At 41.4% G+C, this 22,369-nt stretch overlaps 1 protein-coding gene across 7 annotated transcripts in view; it reads right to left on the bottom strand.

Moving 5' to 3' along the window:
- Nucleotides 1-22,369, bottom strand: part of MACROD2 (mono-ADP ribosylhydrolase 2) — a 975,983-nt gene that overhangs the window by 778,363 nt on the left and 175,251 nt on the right. For all 7 annotated transcript variants that reach the window (XM_075413509.1, XM_075413505.1, XM_075413506.1 and 4 more), the window contains exon 4: nt 303-332. In XM_075413509.1, coding sequence (XP_075269624.1) covers nt 303-332 — 30 coding nt within the window. The remainder of the gene's footprint in view (nt 1-302; nt 333-22,369) is intronic.

Genomic DNA, 22,369 nt, shown 5'->3' with positions numbered 1-22,369 from the left:
CTTGGTGAGTTTTCCCATCTAATAATTTTACATTTACATCTTTTGAACTTATCACATATTGTTTTATAACCAATCCAGATCTAGTCTAACGCAGAGCGGAAACCGGATTCCACAGCAGTCATAAACCCTACCACTTGATTATATGAAACATTATCAACCTTGGTGAGTTTTCCCATCTAATAATTTTACATTTACATCTTTTGAACTTATCACATATTGTTTTATAACCAACTAAACACTACTTTTGTTCAGAATATATTTACACTTTTTAAGAACAAATACAGCATTAAACAAAGACTCACCTCCTCCACCTCCAAGAAGGCTGGAATTAGCTGCAAGAAGAACAAAAGGAGAATTGTTAGCATTGAGGTTCTTAAATATAGGTGGAACCAAGACAGATGACGTTTCACAAGAGATTTTCCATTGTTTCAGTAACTTTGCTACTCTCCACTTATCCAAAAACATTTATTGCAAAAACAATCATTTATGTAAATTGTAATCACAGTCTTTACCTTTGCACTAGTTTTCAATATCTTTGAACATATAAGCTAATAAATAAAATGGTAATACAATTATTAAAGCTAATGTGCTGAGTGGTTTATGACATTACATTCCTGAATTTATAACTCTATAAATCACATTCCTTTTTGATTACCAAACAAAGTAAAAGTCTTTCATTTTAGAGAAACTTAAATAGACTTTGACTTTTGATTAGCTCTCCTTGTTTTCTATGGCATGGAACCTTTGAGGATGATGGTGAGAAACATTGGCCCCACTGATACCAAAGGGTGTTTTACCATTGTATGCAATTAAGTTGGGATTTCACTCAGTACGCTTAATTGCCTGTGTACTGTAACCATCCAGCCACACATGTCAGAAATGGATAAATCACTTGTGCAAAGCAATTTTCAGAGCATGGTGATACAAGATGGTCCTTCAAATTAACCTAGCACAACTGGAGCTATGCCAAACATTTTCCTTTCACGGCCTAGGCAAAAACAGAAGGAAAGCCTAGACTTCTAAGCCTGCCTTGAGTAAAGTATTCACCCTTTCGATGTGTGGAAAACAAATCCCTGTCATATCATAATATAGATAAAACACAGTCTAAAAGCAAGAGTATAAGGGATGGACACAGGTATTTATTGCTTACTGATGTAGTAAAGTAGAAGCAAGACATCAAACCCTTTCCTCCTCCAGGACAAGGGTAGATGAGAAGATACACAGAATAAATTAAGTATTTTCCAGTATCCAGATCTTCTACAGTTACACATTATTGTTTCTATGATTTCCCTTTGTTTCCTAAATAGAAGACTGTAAACAGCAAATTCCCTGCTGTTGTTTTTTTCCATCACTTTCTTGAGACTTTTACAAAGATCAGGTTACCCTTGTCTTCCCCATTTCTTTTTCAGATTATTTCACAAACATCTTTGACTTCACATCCACTTTCAGCTCAACCATTTGAAGCCAGCTTTCCCTGACACTGCAGTGCAACTGTCTTCAATGAAAAGCTAAATTTTCCATCAAAGTAGCATACCTAAGTTCTCTAATTTTAAAAGCAACATACACCATTAGTACTATTATCTTACAGTGACTCAAGAAGTAGCTCTAGATTATTCAAAATGCAATGCTCTTTAAAGAAATAAATATGCAGCTTTATATCCAGCATAGACGACAATATAAAATCAAAATAAACTGCAAACTACAGGGACAGTTCTCCATCCTAGGACTAGTTGCTCCTACACTCACTGAATGAGTGAATTATGGAGACCAAGCCCTAGAGGGATGTTCTCCTGCATCTTTCTGATCCAAGTCTGGTTTTAACACTCTGCAAGATTAGATGGAGGACAGCGGGATAAATAATCTTTATTTCTAAAACAAAGCCATTTGTAGCCATTTTCAAAGAAGTGTCTGACTCCCTTTTTGCTGTCTGGATTCTTCTTTCAGCTGCAACTCAGTAAACCAGATGAAAACTATCCACTAGTCTTTTTGGTTCAGATTTCTGACACATCACTGAGATGAACTGCTCACGGAGACATACACAAGCAGCAGAATGGTCTGGCTAGGAAAGAGAAGATGGGGCAACGCAGTTTGGAGTAGACGGTGCAAACCCACTCTTTTGGCTGTCTCCTGCATATTACTGTACATTATATTATGAATATATTAGCTCAAGATCCTTAACTTTCATGTATCTATATCCCATGAATCAACTGTGTTGCTAGGACATTACTGTAACAGTTACTTCGCTTTTACATAGCATAACAAGACTGCTTTAGACTCATGGCTCTCTATAAAGTGCTAGCAGTGAACAAATATTGCCATATATAAACTACCTTTGAAAAAGATATAATGATAGTAATAATAAATGTGTGCAGACATTTTGCAAAGAGCGCCACTGAACTTCAGTCTTTATATACGTGCTTTTGCCCTTACTGAAATTCACTATTAAGGAAAGACACAAATTAAAAACACCCCCACATATTGTTACAGCAACTTCCAAAGGCCTCATACAACAGGTAACATCACCTTCCCTGCAGTAAGTAAACTCCCTGGGTTTGTCAGATAAAAATCAGCATACTTCACATCAGCAGAAAATAAAAGTAACAAACTATCATCTACTGCCATGAGTCTGCTATTCAAGCTTATTCTTTTTGGCACTGTAGAATGCACCTACAATTACCACTCTAGTTCTTGAATGAGTCAGATTCTAGGATTTCAGTTATTATGTTTGAGAGACTTGAGAGACACAGCTAAGATCTGTTATACGTCACTGTAACCAAAGTTTCCACTGCTAAAACAAGGTTCTTCTGATACCCAGCCACCATCCCCGCTGCAAACTCTCATTCAATGGCTTCTGAGAGAATTATGTTTCTCTCATTAAGTTTTCCTGACAACATCCATCTTTCCAATACTTCCTAAAACTTGTTAGTAACATATACTGTAAGTCAGCATCACACACTCCTCTACAGAAACAGCAAAAACAGTTCAAATAGATTTTTGGCCGCAGTGCATCTACTATAGCTATTGAAATTGCAGTAATAATTCACAGGCACTTTTTTTTTAAAGAATTATGCTTGCATACTAGAAGGAAAATCAAACAATTTTCCTATGATACCAGGAAAGAAGATGACTGAACTATATTTATAGTATCCTTTCCAGAAATATAACATGCAAGAACTTATATTTTCAGATTTTTCAGACTGTACCTGAAAGGTTACATAAAATATACCTCTCTTTCCATCTTTGGGAAAGCCTTACCATTAAAGAAGTAACTTGTCACTTAGCACCTAACGAATACTTTTCCCCAGCCAGAGCTGGGGATTTTCAGCTGGATTTAGAGAGGAGGTCAGCACAGCCCCATGGCTGTAATCATATCACGTTACACTGGAGCAAGCACGGCCTCTCTTCCCAGTCCCTCAGTGTTCATCTACAGCTGCATGTTGTCCATCAGTGCTCCCAAATGATCAAGTCTTGCAAAACACTTTGAAAGGGGCTACTGCTGCAGAGGCTCAACTACAGGTAGGTATGAGCAAACGGTGGTGGGACTCTGGGAGCTTTCAACCTCCAAACTTGATGCAGTCGAAATTGCCCCCCAAGCTGCACCTCTGCACTGTCTGCATGCACAACTCCCCCACCTAACTCAGGGCGTGACCAGCCTTAGGTAGCACACGTTACAACATTTGTAGACAACTAGTAAATCCATCTTGACTAACCTCTTGTCCTTGCTTCACTATTCCACAGCTGCACAAGATTCTGAAGTCGTAAGAGATTCGGGGCAGGAGGAAAGAGGAAGACTGAATTGCTACCAAGTTACCAAGGCAAAGAATGATAAAAGAAAACAAACAAGCATAAGCAGGGCTCCAAAGAAATGTGAGGTAAAGACTTCTTGCACCTCATTTCATTCCCCACGTTACCCTTTCAAGTCGACCTGCTCAACCTTTCTAAAATTGCCTCCTTACAAACTACAGTCTACAATAGATTCCTGGGCATTAATTCTGAAAATCGGCTCACAATACAAACCATAAAATATTTTTTTTAATATGTACTCATTTATACTAAGAGGAGTGATGACACAGAGTGGTCAGGCAGCCAGCAGACTACGTACTTCCTTGTCAGACTGAAAATAAAACTCTGGCATAGGTCTTAACACTTTCCTTAAAGTTCTCTTTACAACAGCGTCCTTGCCAAGAAGTAGAATTATTTGAAATTTTGTGGAAAGCAAATGAATGCTGAAGAAGCTCACCTCAAACAAAACTGAAAATCTTTCTGCGCTGTAAGCCAAAAGCTATAAAAAGTGAAAAAGGATGTATGTATGGGTTGCTTAAACAGACATTTGCAGACCCAGATTATTTTTTCTGCTGTCATTTCTGTGGAATTTAGAAAATAGAAATTACGCAAATATCAAATTTTGTGATGTCTCTAGAGATAACATGCTTTCAGCGTTGTTAACAACACAGCTGAACAACTCTGGTAACTTTTTGTTGGCATATGCTCAACTGACAACATTTTAAAAACATAAATTCTTCTGGGAGCATGTATTTCTCAAGTATTAATGGCACTAGTAACTTAAATTGACATCTATGTCATGCAGCCATGCATCTGTCAGTATAATAAAAATATATTTTAAAAAGATTACTTGATATTGTCTCACTTTGGCAGCAGATGTTTGAGCTTATTTTGATGCAAAAAAGATTAAATATTTTTGTCAATACTTTCTAATTGTGAAATTTATTCAAGAAGACATCTTTATAACTGGCAGTGTGGTAAGATGCAAGACATTCTATTGCCTCAGACACCTTTTTTATTCATCAATGAAATATCGTAACAGGCAGCTGGTGAGCAGAGTACCAGTAATTTATGGAATGGGAAGCTACATTTCTTCTACATGTTTTGTGAGACATCCTTACCTGTCACTGCATTTTGTTTGATCTTTTCTCAAGAAAGCAGAGAGAACAAAGAAGAGCGAGCTAATATCTGCACCTTTTACATTTAATCTTTTTTAACAGGAGATGTGTTTTGGTGTCTTAAAGTAAAAAGCTTCAGGCTTAAAGATAATGAAATAATTTCAGAGTATATATAGCAAATAAAATACAGCCATATACAATATACTACAGTATAGTCACCACTATAATTAACTTTACTCAAAATACTTCCTTGCACACAAAGGCACGGCAATCAGGAGAGGTAAATAACATCATAATAACAGACTGGGTCAGATTTGCAAAGTTATGTAAGTGCCTAATGATGCAAATCAGGGACTACTGGAAATTAGAAAACCACCCAGCCTACAAAATAAGATCGACTTGAAACATCTAGGCACATCAGTAAGCACCACTATTAGCACCTTCAGGCACCTATATGCCTTCTGTAAACACAGCCTTCAGACCCTTACTCAATATGGAGGGTGTGACAATAACCTGCATGCAACCAGAAACGGCTCCGTAACACGGGTAGCAGCAATTTACTTAACTGTTATCTACAGTGCAGAAGACTTCTACAAACATGTTGCTTCTCTCTATATCTGCAAAGGGCTTTCACCAATTAGTTGAAATGGGATTGAATCTGTTGGCTCACACACAAGCTGGAGCCTCATGTAGGTGGCTACACCACGAGTGCAAGGGCAGTGTGCCAGTCCCACGGAGGACTGGATGCCCTGTGTGCCCCAGCCCTCATGCTGCAGCTCCTTGGAGCAATCTCTTCATTGGCCAAAAATTTGGCCCCGAACTGCTCTGCTCCCGAGGGCTGCTAAGACACTTCTGAGTTCAATCCACTAGTTTTGGGGTTTGCTTGCTTTTAATAGGTGATCGAGGGTAGATCATATTCTCAATATACACCCAAAGAGCTGAGCTTCCATGTGTTAAGATATCTTCTCCTCTACTGCCCATAAAAAAACCATTCTAACCAGTCTTATGTTATTATTAGTAAAAAGCACCAACTTCAAGTGCTATTTCTAAAACGCCAAGATGTCCAGAAGGGTGACCTCATGCATCCAAACAATTCAGCTTATGAAGCTTCTATCATCTGTGTTAGCCAAACAGATGATAGGGGAGATGAAAGAAAGAGACTGAATTTTCCATGCCTTACTTTTTCTCCCAGATACTGAAAGTGCACACCACAAATTTGTCCTGTTTTAAAGATACATAAAATCTAACTGAAGGCTTTGTGCAATTAAGGGCACAGGTTTTGTATCTGGACCTAATAAAATGGCTTTGTGGTTTACTCCAGTCATACAACTGGTGCTATCCTATTCCATCCTCAGAAATTCTGGATAGAGAACAAATTGCTTCAACTATGTGTTGTCATCTTTGTAAATAAAGTAGGCATTATCTCCAAATTCAAGTTTGTAAAGAGTATTTCACAGGTAGATTAAGGGCGGGAAAAAGAAAAAAAATTAGCATACTAGCACTCTGGAGTTGATCCTGTCAAGGAAACTGCCTTCACAACATTCTGAATTCAATAAGGAAACAATAACTGTCATAACCTTTCAGTTATTTTCTTCTTCTAATACATTACCAACTGAATGTATAATGGGCATTTATGCAAGAAAACAATTTTTTGAAGTTATATATTACACCTCTTAAGCTTAATCAGTCATATGCAAAGCATCCCTGAAATCTGATATGAAGAGTAAAAATAAAAAAACCAACACCAAACCCACAAAAAATAATGTAGGCAAGGCAGCAGTCATCAGCAGCATCAGTGTACTATGAAAACAGTAGGAAAATAAGCACACAGGCATCAGTCTGGCATTTAAAATTTAGAGTACATTGGAGGCATACCTTCAAATTAGAAGGAGCAAAATGACAGGTTTTTACCCTACAGTGAAATACACTAATTGCTTTAATGCAGAGTGAGAGAAAATTAACAGAAATTTAAGTCGATTAACACATACTGAGAAAAATACATGAGAAAAGGCAGTTCGCCTAGAGTACTTTCTAAACGCTGCTGTATAAACTTCCATATGGACTGAAGATTAGGCTCTAAAAATTTAAAGAAGCCTAAAAATTGCAGTAGCCTGAGGACTCCAAATCACCACAATTGCTTCTTGGTGGCAAAGTCAGTCAACCGCAGCAAAAAATGTAACTTAAAAGAATATCTAAAAAAAAGATGAACTTGTTTTTAAGAATGGTATTCTTCAGGAGATTTTCAGTCCCAAATGCAACTCCGCAAAATATTCCCTGGTGGAATCCCGCAAAAATAGCAGTTCACACATTTATAAAACTGAAATCCATACCCTTCATATCCATCCACTGGTATTATTTCCAGCTAGACAGAAACATCTTTCCAAATCAAAGGAAAGAAAGCAATGTAAAAGGAAAACATTTCCCTTCAACGCCTTGTGAAGGACAGTTAGAAGAACCTGTTCGATGAAGCTGATCTCATCCTTGGGAGGGAGATGACAACAGATTTGTTGAATCAGAAGCTGCAGTTTGAATGGGAAGGAGCTAGAAAAGGCTACAACTGGCTGGTAAGCACAGAAAATCCATTGTCATATTTTGTATGAACCCATTTGCAGAAGGAATGCTTGTTTTTCACGTCCCTCTCATTCTTTCTGGCAAATGTGCGAAAGGCACAAAGCTGGAATAATTCATTCTAAAACACAGGTTGATAAATTGAAACTCACTACCAGATGCTGAAGGGAAAGCTATGAATTTAGATTTCATCCATTTGGTGTGTCAATTTGTGGTTTGCTCAACCACTTAAAGTTGCCTTCTAGATCATGAAGGTATTTTAAAATGTAGCCCAGCTGAAACACAAAGCAACAGGAACTTATTTCAGGGCAGAATAATGAGGAAAAAAATATTCAAGTCTACTACAGCCAATTCTTCATCTCATCATTTCAGCCATTTGTGTGGTTTGTAAATGCAACATTAAAGGCAATCAAAGTGCTGCAGTATATAATTAATCCATTAAGTAGAGTCATTATCAATATTTAAAAGCCTACGCAACACAGAATAAGAGGTAGTCCTAGGTTCTACCTGCACAACTAGAATAGCAGTTTTGGTCGCAATTATTTCAAAATAATTAGTGAAATTCATATAATTCATGGATCTTTCCAGTATCCCAAAGGTACTAGAACATGTTATCTGGAAAGCAAAAAAATTAGAGTGAAGCTCTTTGTGCTTTCATTGCTTTTCTCTTTTCAAAATTACAGCCAGTCCTGAACCTCCCAAAGTCTAGCTGTACACAAGAACACTAGTCTGTGTAGTAATCCTTTTTTTTTTTTTTAAACATATTGGTATGGTACTTACGGTGTTCCTAATCACAAGATTTCATTTTTATTTCCTTTTGTTAGCAAATAATTGCATAATACTTGATTTCAAGAAGGAAAATGATTGGAAAAAGTTTTAATAAAGAAACAATTATGCTCTGAAAATCAAAAATAGATCAAAAGGTGATAAAAACTAACATATTTCAGTCTTGAAGTATTAATATTCAACATTCAGGCTTCAAAACAATAAAAACCCCTAACTCATTATGAAATCAAAGGCAACTGCTGAAAAGGAGCTACCTGGAGCCTTGCCCTGATGGCAGGCCAGTGCATTTTTCCATCAGGTAACCTGCAGGAAGTGGCACCTGTGATACAGGCACGTCCTGTGGTGCTTCTGATTTACCTCAAGGCAGTCTAAGCAAGCTCAATCCTGGCTACAGCTGCAGTGCTGACCTCAGTGACCGTATCTTCAAGTAAAAGTACTAAGTGCTTACACCACATTTTTTTCTTAGGGTATTAACACTCATGAACAAAACTCAGTTTTAAAAAAAGAAAAAGAAGAAAAAAGAAAGGAAACAAAACAAAGGCACACCCCATCCCCTACCAAAACAGCCCTCACACTTTTTTCCAGCGATGCAGACAAGACTTCACTTGCAAATTTTGCCGCAAAGTTAGAGGAAGGCAAGGTGTTATTGTACTGTTTTTGCAAGAGCAGCCTGGAATGAAGATTTTGACAGTGAATTACAAGCTCCTGCAAGCAACTAGTGCAGACATGCAGGATCTGAAGAGCCTGCAAGTAAAGCACTGAAGTAAGGTCTACTTTAAAACGTATCCAACTGAGCGAATGTAACATGCACTGCATATGAACACGTTGTGTAATCTCTCTAATGATCTTTTCTCTATATAGCCTGAAATTAGAAGCAACTCCCACCGTGGTCAGGGGCAGCCACATTACAGAAGAAAAAGAGAATCTGGTTATGTATTTTACTGTACTTTTGATGTTTTCAAACACAGGCCCAAACTGTTGCTATAGGGCTAAATATTTGTATAACAACAGTCATGTATTCCTTTATAAGGGAAAGTGGAACTTAATAACCTGGGTATTTCAGTCAAACAAGGAATAATTCATTACAGTAAAATATGGACTGGACATTGTACACTGTCCATAAGCATACTGTCTGAAACCTTTCTGTATGCTGTTGTCAAATTTACTATCCATACTTAGAATCACAGAATCATGGAATCATTAAGGTGGGAAAAGACCTCTAAGATCATCAAGTCCAATCGTCAACACCACCATGTCTGCTAAACCATGTCCTGAAGTGCCACATCTACACGTTTTTTAAACACCTCCAGGGATGGTGACTCCACCACCTCCCTGGGCTGCCTGTTCCAATGCCTGACCACTCTTTCAGGAAAGAAATTTTTCCTAATATCTAATCTAAACCTCCCCTGATGCAACTTCAGGCCATTGCCTCTCGCCCTATTGCTAGTTACCTGGGAGAAGAGACCAGCACCTACCTCACTACAACCTCCTTTCAGGTAGTTGTAGAGAGCAAGAAGGTCCCGTCTCAGCCTCCTCTTCTCCAGACTAAACAGCCCCAGCTCCCTCAGTTGCTCCTCATAAGACTTGTTCTCTAGACTGCTCACCAGCCTTGTTGCTCTTCTCTGGACACTCTCCAGCACCTCAGTGTCCTTCTTGTAGTTGAGGGGCCCAAAACTGAACACAGTACTCGAGGTGCAGCCTCACCAGTGCCGAGTACAGGGGCACGATCACCTCCCTACTCCTGCTGGCCACACTTCCTGATACAAGCCAGGATGCTGTTGGCCTTCTTGGCCACCTGGGCACACTGCTGGCTCATGTCCAGCCAGCTGTCAACCAGCACCCCAAGGTCCTTTTCTGCCAGGCAGCTTTCTAGCCACTCCTCCCCAAGCCTGTAGCATCCTTCACACAGCTGGTGAGTGCACTCAAGATGAATCACTCCATAATCTTGCCCAGCATTGAGGTCAGGCTGACAGGCTTGTAGTTCCCGGGATCCTTTGTGTGGCCCTTCTTGTAGATGGGTGTTACACTGGCAAGCGTCCAGTCGTCTGGGACCTCCCCTGTTAGCCACGACTGCTGACAGATTATGGAGAGTGGCTTGGCCAGCTCCCTCAGCACTTTTGGGTGGATCCCATCTGGCCCCATAGACTTGTAAGTGTGCAGGTGGCATAGCAGGTTGTTAACCGCTTCCTCCTGGATTATGGGAGGTTTATTCTGCTCTCCTTCACTATCTTCTAGCACTGGAATCTGAGTACCCTGGGAATAACCAGTCAGACTGTTAAAGACTGAGGCAAAGAAGGCATTAAGTACCTCAGCCTTTTCCTCATCCTTGTTGGCAATATTCCCCCCTGCATCCAATAATGGATGGAGACTCTCCTTGGCCCTCTTTTGGTTGTTAATGTGTTTGTAAAAACATTTTTTGTTGTCCCTTACAACAGTGGCCAGCCTGAGTTCTAGCTGGGCTTTTGCCTTTCTTATTTCCTCTCTGCACGACCTAATGAGATCCCTGTACTCTTCTTGAGTCACCTGCCCTTTCTTCCGTAAGTGGTAAGCCCTCCTTTTTTTCCTGAGTCCCAGCACGAGCTCCCTGTTCAGCCAGGCGAGTCGTCTTCCCCACTGGTTTGTCTTGCGGCACAAGGGGACAGCCTGTTCTTATGCCTTTAAGAGTTCCTCCTTGAAGAATCCAGCCTTCCTGGACCCCTTTGCCCTTCAGGACTCTTTCCCAGGGGACCCTCTCAACCAGCATCCTGAACAGGCCAAAGTCTGCCCTCCAAAAGTCCATGGTGGTGGTTTTGTTGGCCCCCCTCTTAACTTCACCAAAAACTGCGAACTCGATCATTTCATGGGCACTAAGCCCAAGACGGCCTCTGACCACCACATCTCCCACCAGTCCTTCTCTGTTAGTAAACAGCAGGCCTAACGAGGCACCTTCCCTGGTAGGCTCCCTTACCAGCTGTGTCAGGAAGTTATCTTCCACATACTCCAGGAACCTCCTAGACTGTATCCTCTCTACTGTGTTGTATTTCCAGCAGATGTCCAGTAAGTTAAAGTCCCCCACGAGAACAAGGGGTAGCAACAGTGAGGATTCTGCCAGCCTCTTGTAGAAAACTTCATCTACCTCTTCATCCTGGTTGGGTGGTCTATAACAGACCACCAGCAGGATGTCTGCCTTGTTGGCTTTCCCCCTCATCTTTACCCATAAGCATTCCACCTTGTCATCACAACCGTCAAGCTCTGTACAATCAAAGCAGTCCCTAACATACAATGCCACCCCATTGCCTGTCTTTCCTCGCCTGTCCCTCCTGAAGAGCTTATAGCCATCCATCACAGCACTCCACTCATGAGAGTCATCGCACCACGTTTCTGTGATGGCGACCAAGTAATAGCTGTCCTGCTGTACGGCTTCCAGCTCCTCCTGTCTGTTGCCCATGCTATGTGCACTGGTGTAGATGCACTTGAGCTGGGCTGTCGATCTTACCCCCAACTCAGGCATGCCATGCTTGGGCTCATCCCTAGTGAGACGGGTTATATCCCCTTCCCCCTTCAAACCTAGTTTAAAGCCCTCTCGATGAGCCCTGGCGGCTCATGGGCAAGAATCCTTTTTCCCCTTTGAGACAGCTGGACTCCATCTGTCGCCAGCAGGCCTGTAAACCTCCCCATGGTCAAAGAAACCAAAATACTACTGATGGCACAAGTCTCTGAGTCACCTGATAATCAGGTGAGTTTTCCTGTCCCTTTCAGTGCTGTTCCCTGCCACTGGTGGGATTGAGGAAAACACCACCTGTGTCCCCGATCCTTCAACCAGTCACCCCAGTGCCCTGAAGTCCCTTTTGATGGCCTTGGGACTTCTCTCCGCAATCTCATCACCACCAACCCGCATTACCTAGAAGGGGTAATAATCAGAGGGCCACCCCAGAGCAGGGAACTTCCTAGCAATGTCTCTAACCCATGGCCCAGGGAGGCAGCAGACTTCCCTGTGGGATGGGTCCAGTCAGCATATTGGGCCCTCTGTTCCCCTCAGAAGGGCATCACCTATGACAATGACCGTCCTTTTTTTCTTAACAGGGGCAGTCATCATGCGTGGCGCTGACTGATTCATCCTAGGCAGCCCCCTGGATGGACCACTGGACACAGTGGTGCCCAGTGACAGGACAAGGGGCAATGGGCACAAACTGAGGCACAGGAAGTTCCGTCTGAACATGAGGAAGAACTTCTTCCCTCTGAGGGTGACAGAGCACCGGAACAGGCTGTCCAGGGAGGTTGTGGAGTCTCCTTCTCTGGAGATATTCAAGACCCGCCTGGACAAGGTCCTGTGCAGCCTGCTGTAGGTGACCCTGCTTCAGCAGGAGGGTTGGACTAGATGACCTACAGAGGTCCCTTCCAACCCCTACTATTCTGTGATTCTGTGATTCTGTGACCTTCACCCACATCTCATTTGCCTGGCCCTCACATTCCAGAGCCCCATATCTGTTGCTTAAGGGCAACTGGGCAGGTGAGGGAGGCCGGGAGGGGATTCGCTTGTCCCCCCGAGCAGGGACCCATTTCCATTCCCCCCCCATCTCTTAGGTCCCCTCTTTCTGCTTGGTGGCAAGAGGGTAGGGGGTTCTCTGCTTTTCGTGGAGCCGCCTCCTGCTGCCTCGGCCTCAGGGAGGGCAGGGAGCAGCTCCACCAGTCGATCTTGCTCTCACACTCCCGGATGCTCCTCAACCTCTCCACTTCCTCTTTCAGCTCTGCCACCAGGCTGAGCAGATCATTCATCTGGTCGCACCGAACACAGAAGTTGTCTCTGCTGTCTGCCGGTATGAGCGCCAGGCTCAGGCACTCCCTGCAGCCAGAGACCTGGACACCTGTGTGTTTGTGCGCAACCTCTGTCTGGGTTGCCACGCTCCTTCTGGTGATGGCTTTTGCGCAAGTGGAAACCATGGCTAGAATATCTCCTGGGAGGTCGATAACCACTAGTCAAGTTACCCTCCAGAGCCAGGAGGAGGACTGCACCCTGCCCCCACCAGCTGCCGCACCATGACCCTCTGCCACACCATGGACCCTCTGCTGCAACGTGCTCCTCCACCGCGCCCTCTGCCACGCCATGACCCTCTGATGCACCATGTCCTTCTGACATGCCATGACCCTCTGATGTGCCGTGCCCCTCCGACGCGCCGCGCCCTGTGTGCCGGCCCTGTTCACTGCGCTCCTAGTCGTTCGCACTTCCTGGGGGCTGGAGTACTTTATCTTAACTGATTGTTTCAAAAAGTTATGATCTGTAAGCCAAAATAAAAAAATCTTGAGAAGACCATAAAATATATTAAGAATAAAGTGTAGCCATCAACTTACTCTCTCAGAGAAATCAGAAATTGCCCTTTTTATGATAAAAGTAAGTCAGCCTAGTCAGAGAGAGATCGATTATCTTCTCCATTTTACTGTTCCTGGAACATACAATGCATAACATGTCTTAACATGAAGAAATATAATCTGAAGTTTGAAAAAATACAGGGGAAAAAAAAACCTGTTAGCTTACCATTTTAACATGCCCTGAAAATTTAAAAAACTCTATTCAGGAACTTTGAAGAAAAGGGAAATCACAAGTGATCAAAATGATGTGAAGGCCTGTAGGTATTTTCAAAGGTGTGACAAAGCCAAGAGCCCAGATGAAATCTTTGGCAATGACAGAATTTCAGAATGCATGGGACAATTCTTTGTTCCTGTCAGGTTGTTGGGAGTTTCTAATCTTTCCTAGCTGCAGATGCTCACAGTTCATGATTTGTCTCAACAGTTGTCAGGTTGGAGCCATACAGCATAGTTACCTGCCTACCAAAAATTGCCCTGCACCTTACTTGCTTGCGTATCAGCTTCATACCTGCTCCTTGGGTGCCCCATGGCTGCATGAGAAATAAAGCAAGCAGTCAGTTTTATTACATTCTCAAGATACCTCTTTAACACTAAGATTACACGCACTTCTTAATGATGAAGGAGATTAAAGCTATTATAAAAAAACATGCAGTAAATAGGCACTGCTGTTGTAAGACTGTGCATTCAAGCAGATAGTATCTGGCAGAAACAGTATTAAGGCTTTGATGAAAAATTTACGGAGATTAGGCTGGACAAGAATCTTTCATCTTCTCTGAAGCACAAGAGGAGGGTAGGCTGGCTGCACTGTCGCATACCGATAATACCATGCAGAAAGAGAAACAGTCAAGCTGCAACACCGAATCAGTAACTTCATTGTATATGCACCAGTGTCATCTCTAAAATTTCCCACCCCTGCTTCCTGCTAATTCCACTGGTCAAATTTAGATACGGAAATACTGCCCGCATCAACCGGGACTCATACCACCTTGTCATGTAGGTCTATTTCCAGTTAGAGAATATATCTGAACTCTCTAGAGCAGACCTAACTTTGGATGCAGATCAGAAGACCACCTGTGGAACACCAGTTTCCCTAAATGGCCAAATAGGAGAGCTGGGCCCTGTCAGGCAGCAACTGTGGACATCGGTGCTATGTGAACCCAAGACGGATGATGTGAATTCGCCCGCTTGTGGCAAAGATGCTTGTGGTTAATTTACCATCATCACCACAACCACTTCCACCACAAATCCTTTCAGCTATAACCACTACCCAAAACCGCAAGAACTGCTTGTACTTGCTATTTTTGCTAACACTTTTTTCATTGCTTCAGGTAACAGTTTGCCCATTGACTGAAGAGTAGTACCACCATGTAAAACAAATAAGCGAACAAGTTTGACCCTTTGCCTGGGCCACAACTCGATCACAAGCTTTTTTGTATACCATAGCACCTAACTGCTGGAGGTATTCTCACTGAAAGCTTCTATAAAAAGGACTGTGGCTTGCAAATCAGAGCACAAGACAGAGAAAACAAAGCCAAAAAAATAATCCTACAAAAAACTTCTACAGACAATTAGGCTAAAGATAAATTTGGGAAAGCTGATTAACCACTTTAGAATATGCTGATCCTTTTATTTTTCCTATTACTGAGTATTTTTAAAGTGTTGATTGAATATGCGCTTCTGTAGTTTTGGTTTTAGCTATCTTTCTGTAAGGCAAAAAGGGAGACAAACACAAGCAGCACAAAAACCATACTAAGATGAATGTGTGCAGTCCAAGATTAGTCATTTTTATCCCAAATGCTGCAATGTATACATCCCATCTCGTGCAAGTTTCTAAAATGTGTTCTCAATAATTGTAATGAGTTATCATTCCTTCTATATTTCGTATCAGGAAAATTCAAAATCTGAAGATGCTCCAAGCTTGCATATGGACTTTTTGGATCCAGGATCAGTATGTACTCACAGTGATCTACTTTACATGTAGGAAACACAAAGAGAGACACTATAATCTAATTTGTGCATAGCAAACACTTAATTTCATTTTTCTAATACTACTAGTGTGATTTATGAGTCAGCTGAGTACTTCCAAAAGTATATTGAGAAAACAAAGTCAGTATTAGGGAAAGTACAGATGTTGCTTATACAAACACAGAGACCAGTAATGTTAAAGCATATTACAGGCATCTTATGCTGTATATAAACACATCTCTAAGGCAGGTAAAGTATGTTTTTATAGCTGCTCCAAAAAGAAAAAGATGAGTGATCTTTTAAAGCTCTACATAAAATTACTTGTCTAGGGGCAATTAATAGACAGAGGCCCCAAAACACCAGTCACATGCTCTAATCATCAGGGAGAAAGAAAACAAATGACAGTTTCAAAAAACCCAACTTGACTGGATATGGAAAAATCTGTTTTTTCTTGGAAAGCAACTACAGCGATCTCATATTCTGTAACCACATTAGCAAAGAAACGGTTCAGTGGATAGGTGGAGGAGATCTTACGTCCCTGAAGCATCAGGTAGATAGATTACAATATGAAACCTACACTACTAAATGCATAGCATAAGTGTATGGTCACGATTTGCAGGAAGAGACATCCTGTTAATTTACTTCTAATAATCTTGTGATCTAAGATAAGATCTATACATATTCTACTGATATATATAAAAGCCACAAACAATCCAAAAACTTTACCAGAATTTGTTATGGGCAGCAAAAAAGCTATTACTCTGGCTAGAAGCAGGGACTGTGTAGGAGCATGGCTCCCCCCCCCCCCCCCCCCCCCCCCCCCCCAAAGTCTCAGGTCTTTTCTTTATACTTCAAACAAATTAAATCCACCACAATTAATGCTTATAGTTTTTCCTTCAATCAGCCTATATTCCTCTAGGAAATTAACTTGGCTATTAAAAGCCTAAAGGCTGGAAAGAAACCTAGTTAGATGAGTTTTACCTCCTCTATATTGCCTGTGTAATGAAATGCAGTTTCCCCACCAGTTTAATTCTAATCAGTTTACTGAAAATTACAGTGAAAAAAACCCCTTACTTCTTACACCAGAACAAAGGAGAAAAGCTACTCGTGGTAGCACAAGAATACTGGGTGGCAACAGCTTGATACAGCAAGTGAGGGAGAGGAAATGACCAAAACTAAAGACAAATTCTAATGTTCTTTAGACAACAGCTATGAGACTGAGGACGTGGAAATGGCAAGCCACAAGCCAAGAATAAGAAGCACAGACTACTTCCAAGGTGTGAAACTGGGGGAGAGTTTATTACTTCAGCCTCGATGACACAGGACCTGTGTAGCTCCACTGAGTCTTAAGCTGTATTTCCCGTTCAGTCTTTTGGTCAAATGCTTGCTGCACAGCACAACGGAAAAGCAAAACAGGCACCATGCAGGAAGCCCTAACTCTCTCCTTCCCACCAAAAGAAAGAAGCTATTAATTCAAGCATAGGACAGCTGTCCATGCACATGGAAAGAAAACTAAGCTAGGAACCACACTCTCTTCTTGCCACGTCTCTAAAAAAATTCTTCTATTAGTCCACACTAAGGTAGGAGAAACCAAAGGAAAACATGGAGGTAAATGTCTTAAATGTAGAAAAACACTGGTGGAAACCAAACTGAAGAATAACACCGGGAGGAGAATGAAGCCTAACAAAGAAGGCCAGGATTGAGACGCAAAGGAAAGAATCCCTAAAACAGAAAAGGAATGAAAAAAAAAGTATAAGCTGCTAATTGAAATGCTCTGTTTTATATAACACAAAAAACCTGAGATGAAAGGTCTCAAACAAGTCTGTTAGACACACACAGAGTTATACAGCAATATTAAGGACAGGAAGTATGCATGTTTTCCTCCACTTAATTTCCACAGCAAAAGTATTTCTTAGTGTTATGAAACTCCCTTTTTAAAAAGTAATTATTTCATGGTATGTTTCTCTTCTCTCTTGCCACAAGGAAACTTGTATACTGATCAGAAAAATGTAAGGTAATATTATGCCTTTATTTCTTTTGAAATACACAAAACATAAACCAAATCTGTTCTTTCCTTGCATCTTAATTGCTTCTTATCATTTTTCCTCTTTGACTTTACTGTCTACTTCATAATTTTCAGGACCTCAATCAAGGCCAATTTAAATCTTCTCCATCCAGATGACTAATCCCAGTAATCTCACTTGAATTGCTGGTTTACATTCTATTAATACTGCAAAGCCATCTGACCTGTACAAGAAAGGAGTAGGAGTATGCTGGTGACTTGTACTGGAAGACATTGTAGTCACTGTCGGAAGCAGAAAACCAACTGCCATAAAGCAAGGACTGGTGCTAATAAGAGAGACACCAGCACTTAAAAGTCTAAAAATATTGAAACAAATCATTTTATGTTTCCTGAATTCTCCAATCAGCCAGCTTTACTTTTTACAATATGCACTGGGGAAAAAAAAATCTGGCTTGCCACTGACAAAAACTGTAATCCTTCTCCAAAAAGAAAACCTGTGAAATCCAAGACAAGTTTTTAGCTGTTTTCACCAGTCTTTTAATAATGGAAACTGTGCAGGGTGGGGAATACCGGAGCAGTGCTTAGCATCCTGGAATCTGCACAGAAACAGGGAAAGGTAAACGATATAAACTTTACCAAAAGTCAAACCACGCATTTTCTTAGAGAAATATGTTGTGTCTTTTTAAAAAAAGACCACTTTGTTGCAAGACAACACACAGGCTTCTCACAAGGTCTCCTTCTGTACCAAGATGTCTGTAGCCATGAAGTCTTTAAAAATTCCATTAGTTTGTAAAGAACTGCAGAAAGCAGTAGTATCTTGATGAGCAAACACACCATGCCTGTAAATGGGTCTACAGTGCTCTCCTGAAGGGACTATCTAATCAAGGCTATCAAGATACAAACTCCCAGGGCAGAGAATCCTCATACCTATGTAAATGCAAGTCACTTATTCACAACCTTTGTTAAAAAATACCTGGCTTTGAACATTTAAAAGGCTGCAGTGTTAATGGGATCAAGTATATGAGTGGACAAGGAATTGGTTGGAAGGTCGCAGCCAGAGGGTAGTGGTCAACGGCTCGATGTCCAGATGGATGCCAGTGACAAGTTGTGTCCATCAGGGGTCCGTACTGGGACCACTGCTGTTTAACATCTTCATCAATGACACAGACAGCGAGATCGAGTGTACCCTCAGCAAGTTTGCAGATGACACCAACCTGAGTGGTGCTACTCACCAGAAGGACGGGATGCCATTCAGAGGGACCTGGACAAACGGGAGAAATGGGCCTGTGTGAACCTCATGAGGTCGGGGCAACTCCTGCTATCAATACAGGCTGAGGGATGAGAGGATTGAGAGCAGCCCTGTCGAGAAGGACTTGGGGGTACTGGTGGAGGAAAAGCTGGACATGAGCCAACAATGTGCACTCGCAGCCCAGAAGGCCAACCGTTATCCCACGCTGCATCAAAAGCAGCATGGCCAGCAGGTCGAGGGAGGTGATTCTGCCCTTCTACTCTGCTCTGGCGAGACCCCACCTGGAGTACTGTGTCCAGCTCTGAGCCTCCAGCACAGGAAGGACATGGACCTGTTGGAGCAGGTCCAGAGGAGGGCCACAAAGATGATTCGAGTGCTGCAGCACCTCTCCTACAAGGAAAGGCTGAGAGAGTTGGCATTGTTCAGCCTGGAGAAGAGAAGGCTGTGGGAAGACCTTACAGCAGCCTTCCAGTACCTGAAGGGGGCCTATAGGAAAGATGGGGACAATAATTTCAGCAAGGCCTGTGACAGGACAAGGAGCAATGGCTTTAAACTAAGGGAGGGTAGATTTAGACTGGATATAAGGAAGAAATTTTTTACCATGAGGGTGGTGAAACACTGGAAGGGGTTGCCCACAGAAGTAGTGGAGGCCCATCCCTGGAAACATTCAAGGCCAGGTTGGACAGGGCTCTGAGCAACTTGGTCTAGTTGAAGATGTCCCTGCTTACTGCAGGGGGGTTGGGCTACATGACCTCAAAAGGTCCCTTCCAACCCAAATATTCTATGATTCTATGATTCTATACCCAATAGGATAATACACCTCAGTTAAAGCTTTTAAAAGTTCTAGATTTAGGTAAGATGTCCTCATGTATCCCCCACTCCCAAATTCTTTATCATGGTAGTGGGGGATACCAATATCATCATCACGGGTACCTTTCCTGTAACAGAAAACTTCCAGAAGAAAACTCCCATCAAGATCCACACTAACTGTATCTTATATGGCAGGATGAAGTCAACCTTTACTAATGCAATTAGACCATACGTTCCACCATGACAATTTCCAAATCAATCTTTGAAAGAACAAAACTATATTTATTTGAAGCACCTACGTTAGTTCTTTAAAATGAAGAAAAAAAAAAGCTGAACTGGTAATGAAACGGTCCATGTTCGCTTTTTAATAGAGAAGATATTAATATATACTCTATCACTGCCATCTCACTGAAGCTGAGATTTGAAATGCATTACATCCGGCACTCAAAACATCCTCTCACAAAGATAAATTCAACCATTGGTGGACCCAAAGGACTCTTGAGAAGAATAAATGTACGTAACCTATATTTCTTGTTCTTCAAAACCAGTAATTCCAGAGGATGTGCATTTGGAGGTTCAAGCCCCTTTCATGCAACCTACAGAGCTCCTCCCATGGGACCCAGCCAAAACTCAGAGCTGTGTGGGAAGTCTTCATGCCACAACCACCATGAGAATCAGTACTGACTAAACAGCCAGGTTTAAAAAGATTAAATTCCCTAATCTGAGAAATACCATAAAAGCAGAAGACTGGATATGACCTAAGTATAGTTTCAGAAAATGAATCTTGCAGCTCAGCAACTTCACTTTTTACTGTAAGAGGCGTTATGACAGCTTCACAGTCGATTCATATTTAAATATAACTTTAGTCCCCTCTTGCATCCTTCGAAGCATCCATCAGTGTAACGTTAGCCTTTTCATAATTTAAATGAATAACCTTCAGCTCCTAAATACTGCTTTAGTCTGTTTTGACATAAAATATTAATATCTCTTGCAGTTACTGCTGGAAAGTTCTAGAAGCCCCAGTTACCAGATGCTTTAACCTTCCCCCTCTGCCGAGTTTCAGCATCCATGCAGGGACAGCAATGACTCTCACACATTGATACATTGCTCTGCTTGCGTGGTTATATACATTTTCCATATCTGTACACGCGATCACGCTTATTCGGATAGGCTACAGACATAAATCACGCGCTGTTCACGCACCCCATATTCCCTTATGATTGGTAACTATGCACTAACGCCAATAGCAACAGACCGCCTCCATGTCCTTGAACACATCTTGTTTTCGCTAATCCACATCATGTTTATTCTTAGCTGTCCTTTCCAGCGGCCTGTCCAGCTATGCTGTTTTGCTTAAGCAGCCTAGTCATGCTAACTCTCAAACTACATCGACCCCAACACCCCTCCAGCCAATTATTCATGCTGTCAGCCAGCTTCCACGGGTCTCTGTACCCAGCACCCTTGCCGGGAATGGTCCAGCCCAGCCGAGCGATGCTGGCAAAGATCGGCTGCGACAGACTGGTGTGGGACTCAGCACACACCAATCTGCCCTGAACTGTGCTTTTAGAAACCAGGCTTCCAGTTACGCTTCCAGCTCCAGAGCAGGAGAGGTTTTATGCCTCTAGAAATGGCGTCTATCGTTAGAGGTGTTTTTACAACCTGTATAGGGAAAAATGTCTCAGAAACGCCAGTGGGCTCAATTTAACCTGCTACGAGAGAGAACTGTAGAACTACTATTGACAAAAGGAGAGAAAAGTTCTATGTATCTTTCTGTCAAAGCTGGGTTATTTGGGAGTTTTGCTTCTTTATGTAGGAGGAGTTCTAATTAATTTCAATATATGCATACTTTCTGTCATGGGACTTTTGACCTACACTGAGCCTATAGATCAAGTGAAGGAAAAAAAAAACAAAATGAAAAAAATCTGTTCTCTGCTTTCACAAGTCTCTCACAGTCCCCAGTTACAAATCACTTGTCTGACCAGTAAAAGAAAATGAGTGCAGGAAGACCAGTAATGTTTTGATAACATTACCACGGTGTAAAATTATTATTCCATATATGAACTTCCATTAAATTTGTCATCAAAATCATATTCAACAGGTAAACCCTAAGTACAGGCATGGGAGGCATAAGACCCTGATGGCCAGAAGCACTAAGAGAGGTGGATAAAGAGCCAACAAGCTGGAACTGAACCTTGCATTATTTCCCAAAGTATAAACCAGGTTTTACCAATAATTAAGATGCTTGTTGAATGCATTAAGAATCTTCCATTAACATCATCTATTTAATAATGGATGATGACCATTTACAAATGGTATTGTACTCACGTGAAAGCATTCTGCTAAAAAAATACAGTGAAAAAGGATTACATGTTCCACTTTAACACATCATTTAAAAAGCTCACCGGAAGGAACAAAATCCATGAGAAAAGACGCAAAATATTGTTAATTCATGGGACATCTTCTTAAAGTCTAGAAGCTCTAAGAAAACTCTCTACATCCCAAAGGAATATTTTTAAAAGCTAAACTATCAGCTTTTATTTTGTTAAACAAGAAATATTTTCAGCATTTACTCAGCTGCAGTTAAAAAAAGCTGTAAATAAAAATTCTGTGTAATATCACCTACTTACTAAATTCATTAAATTGGAAAAATATTAGTTTATTTTGTTGAACAAGAAAACTACTAAAAATTATAGCACTTTAAAAACTGTCAGGAACACATAAGAT

Source organism: Opisthocomus hoazin, chromosome 2 (genome assembly GCF_030867145.1).
Source record: "Opisthocomus hoazin isolate bOpiHoa1 chromosome 2, bOpiHoa1.hap1, whole genome shotgun sequence".
Classification (NCBI taxonomy): Eukaryota; Metazoa; Chordata; class Aves; order Opisthocomiformes; family Opisthocomidae; genus Opisthocomus; species Opisthocomus hoazin.
Note: the sequence above shows the minus strand (reverse complement) of the source record. Positions and strands in the feature narration are given on the sequence as shown.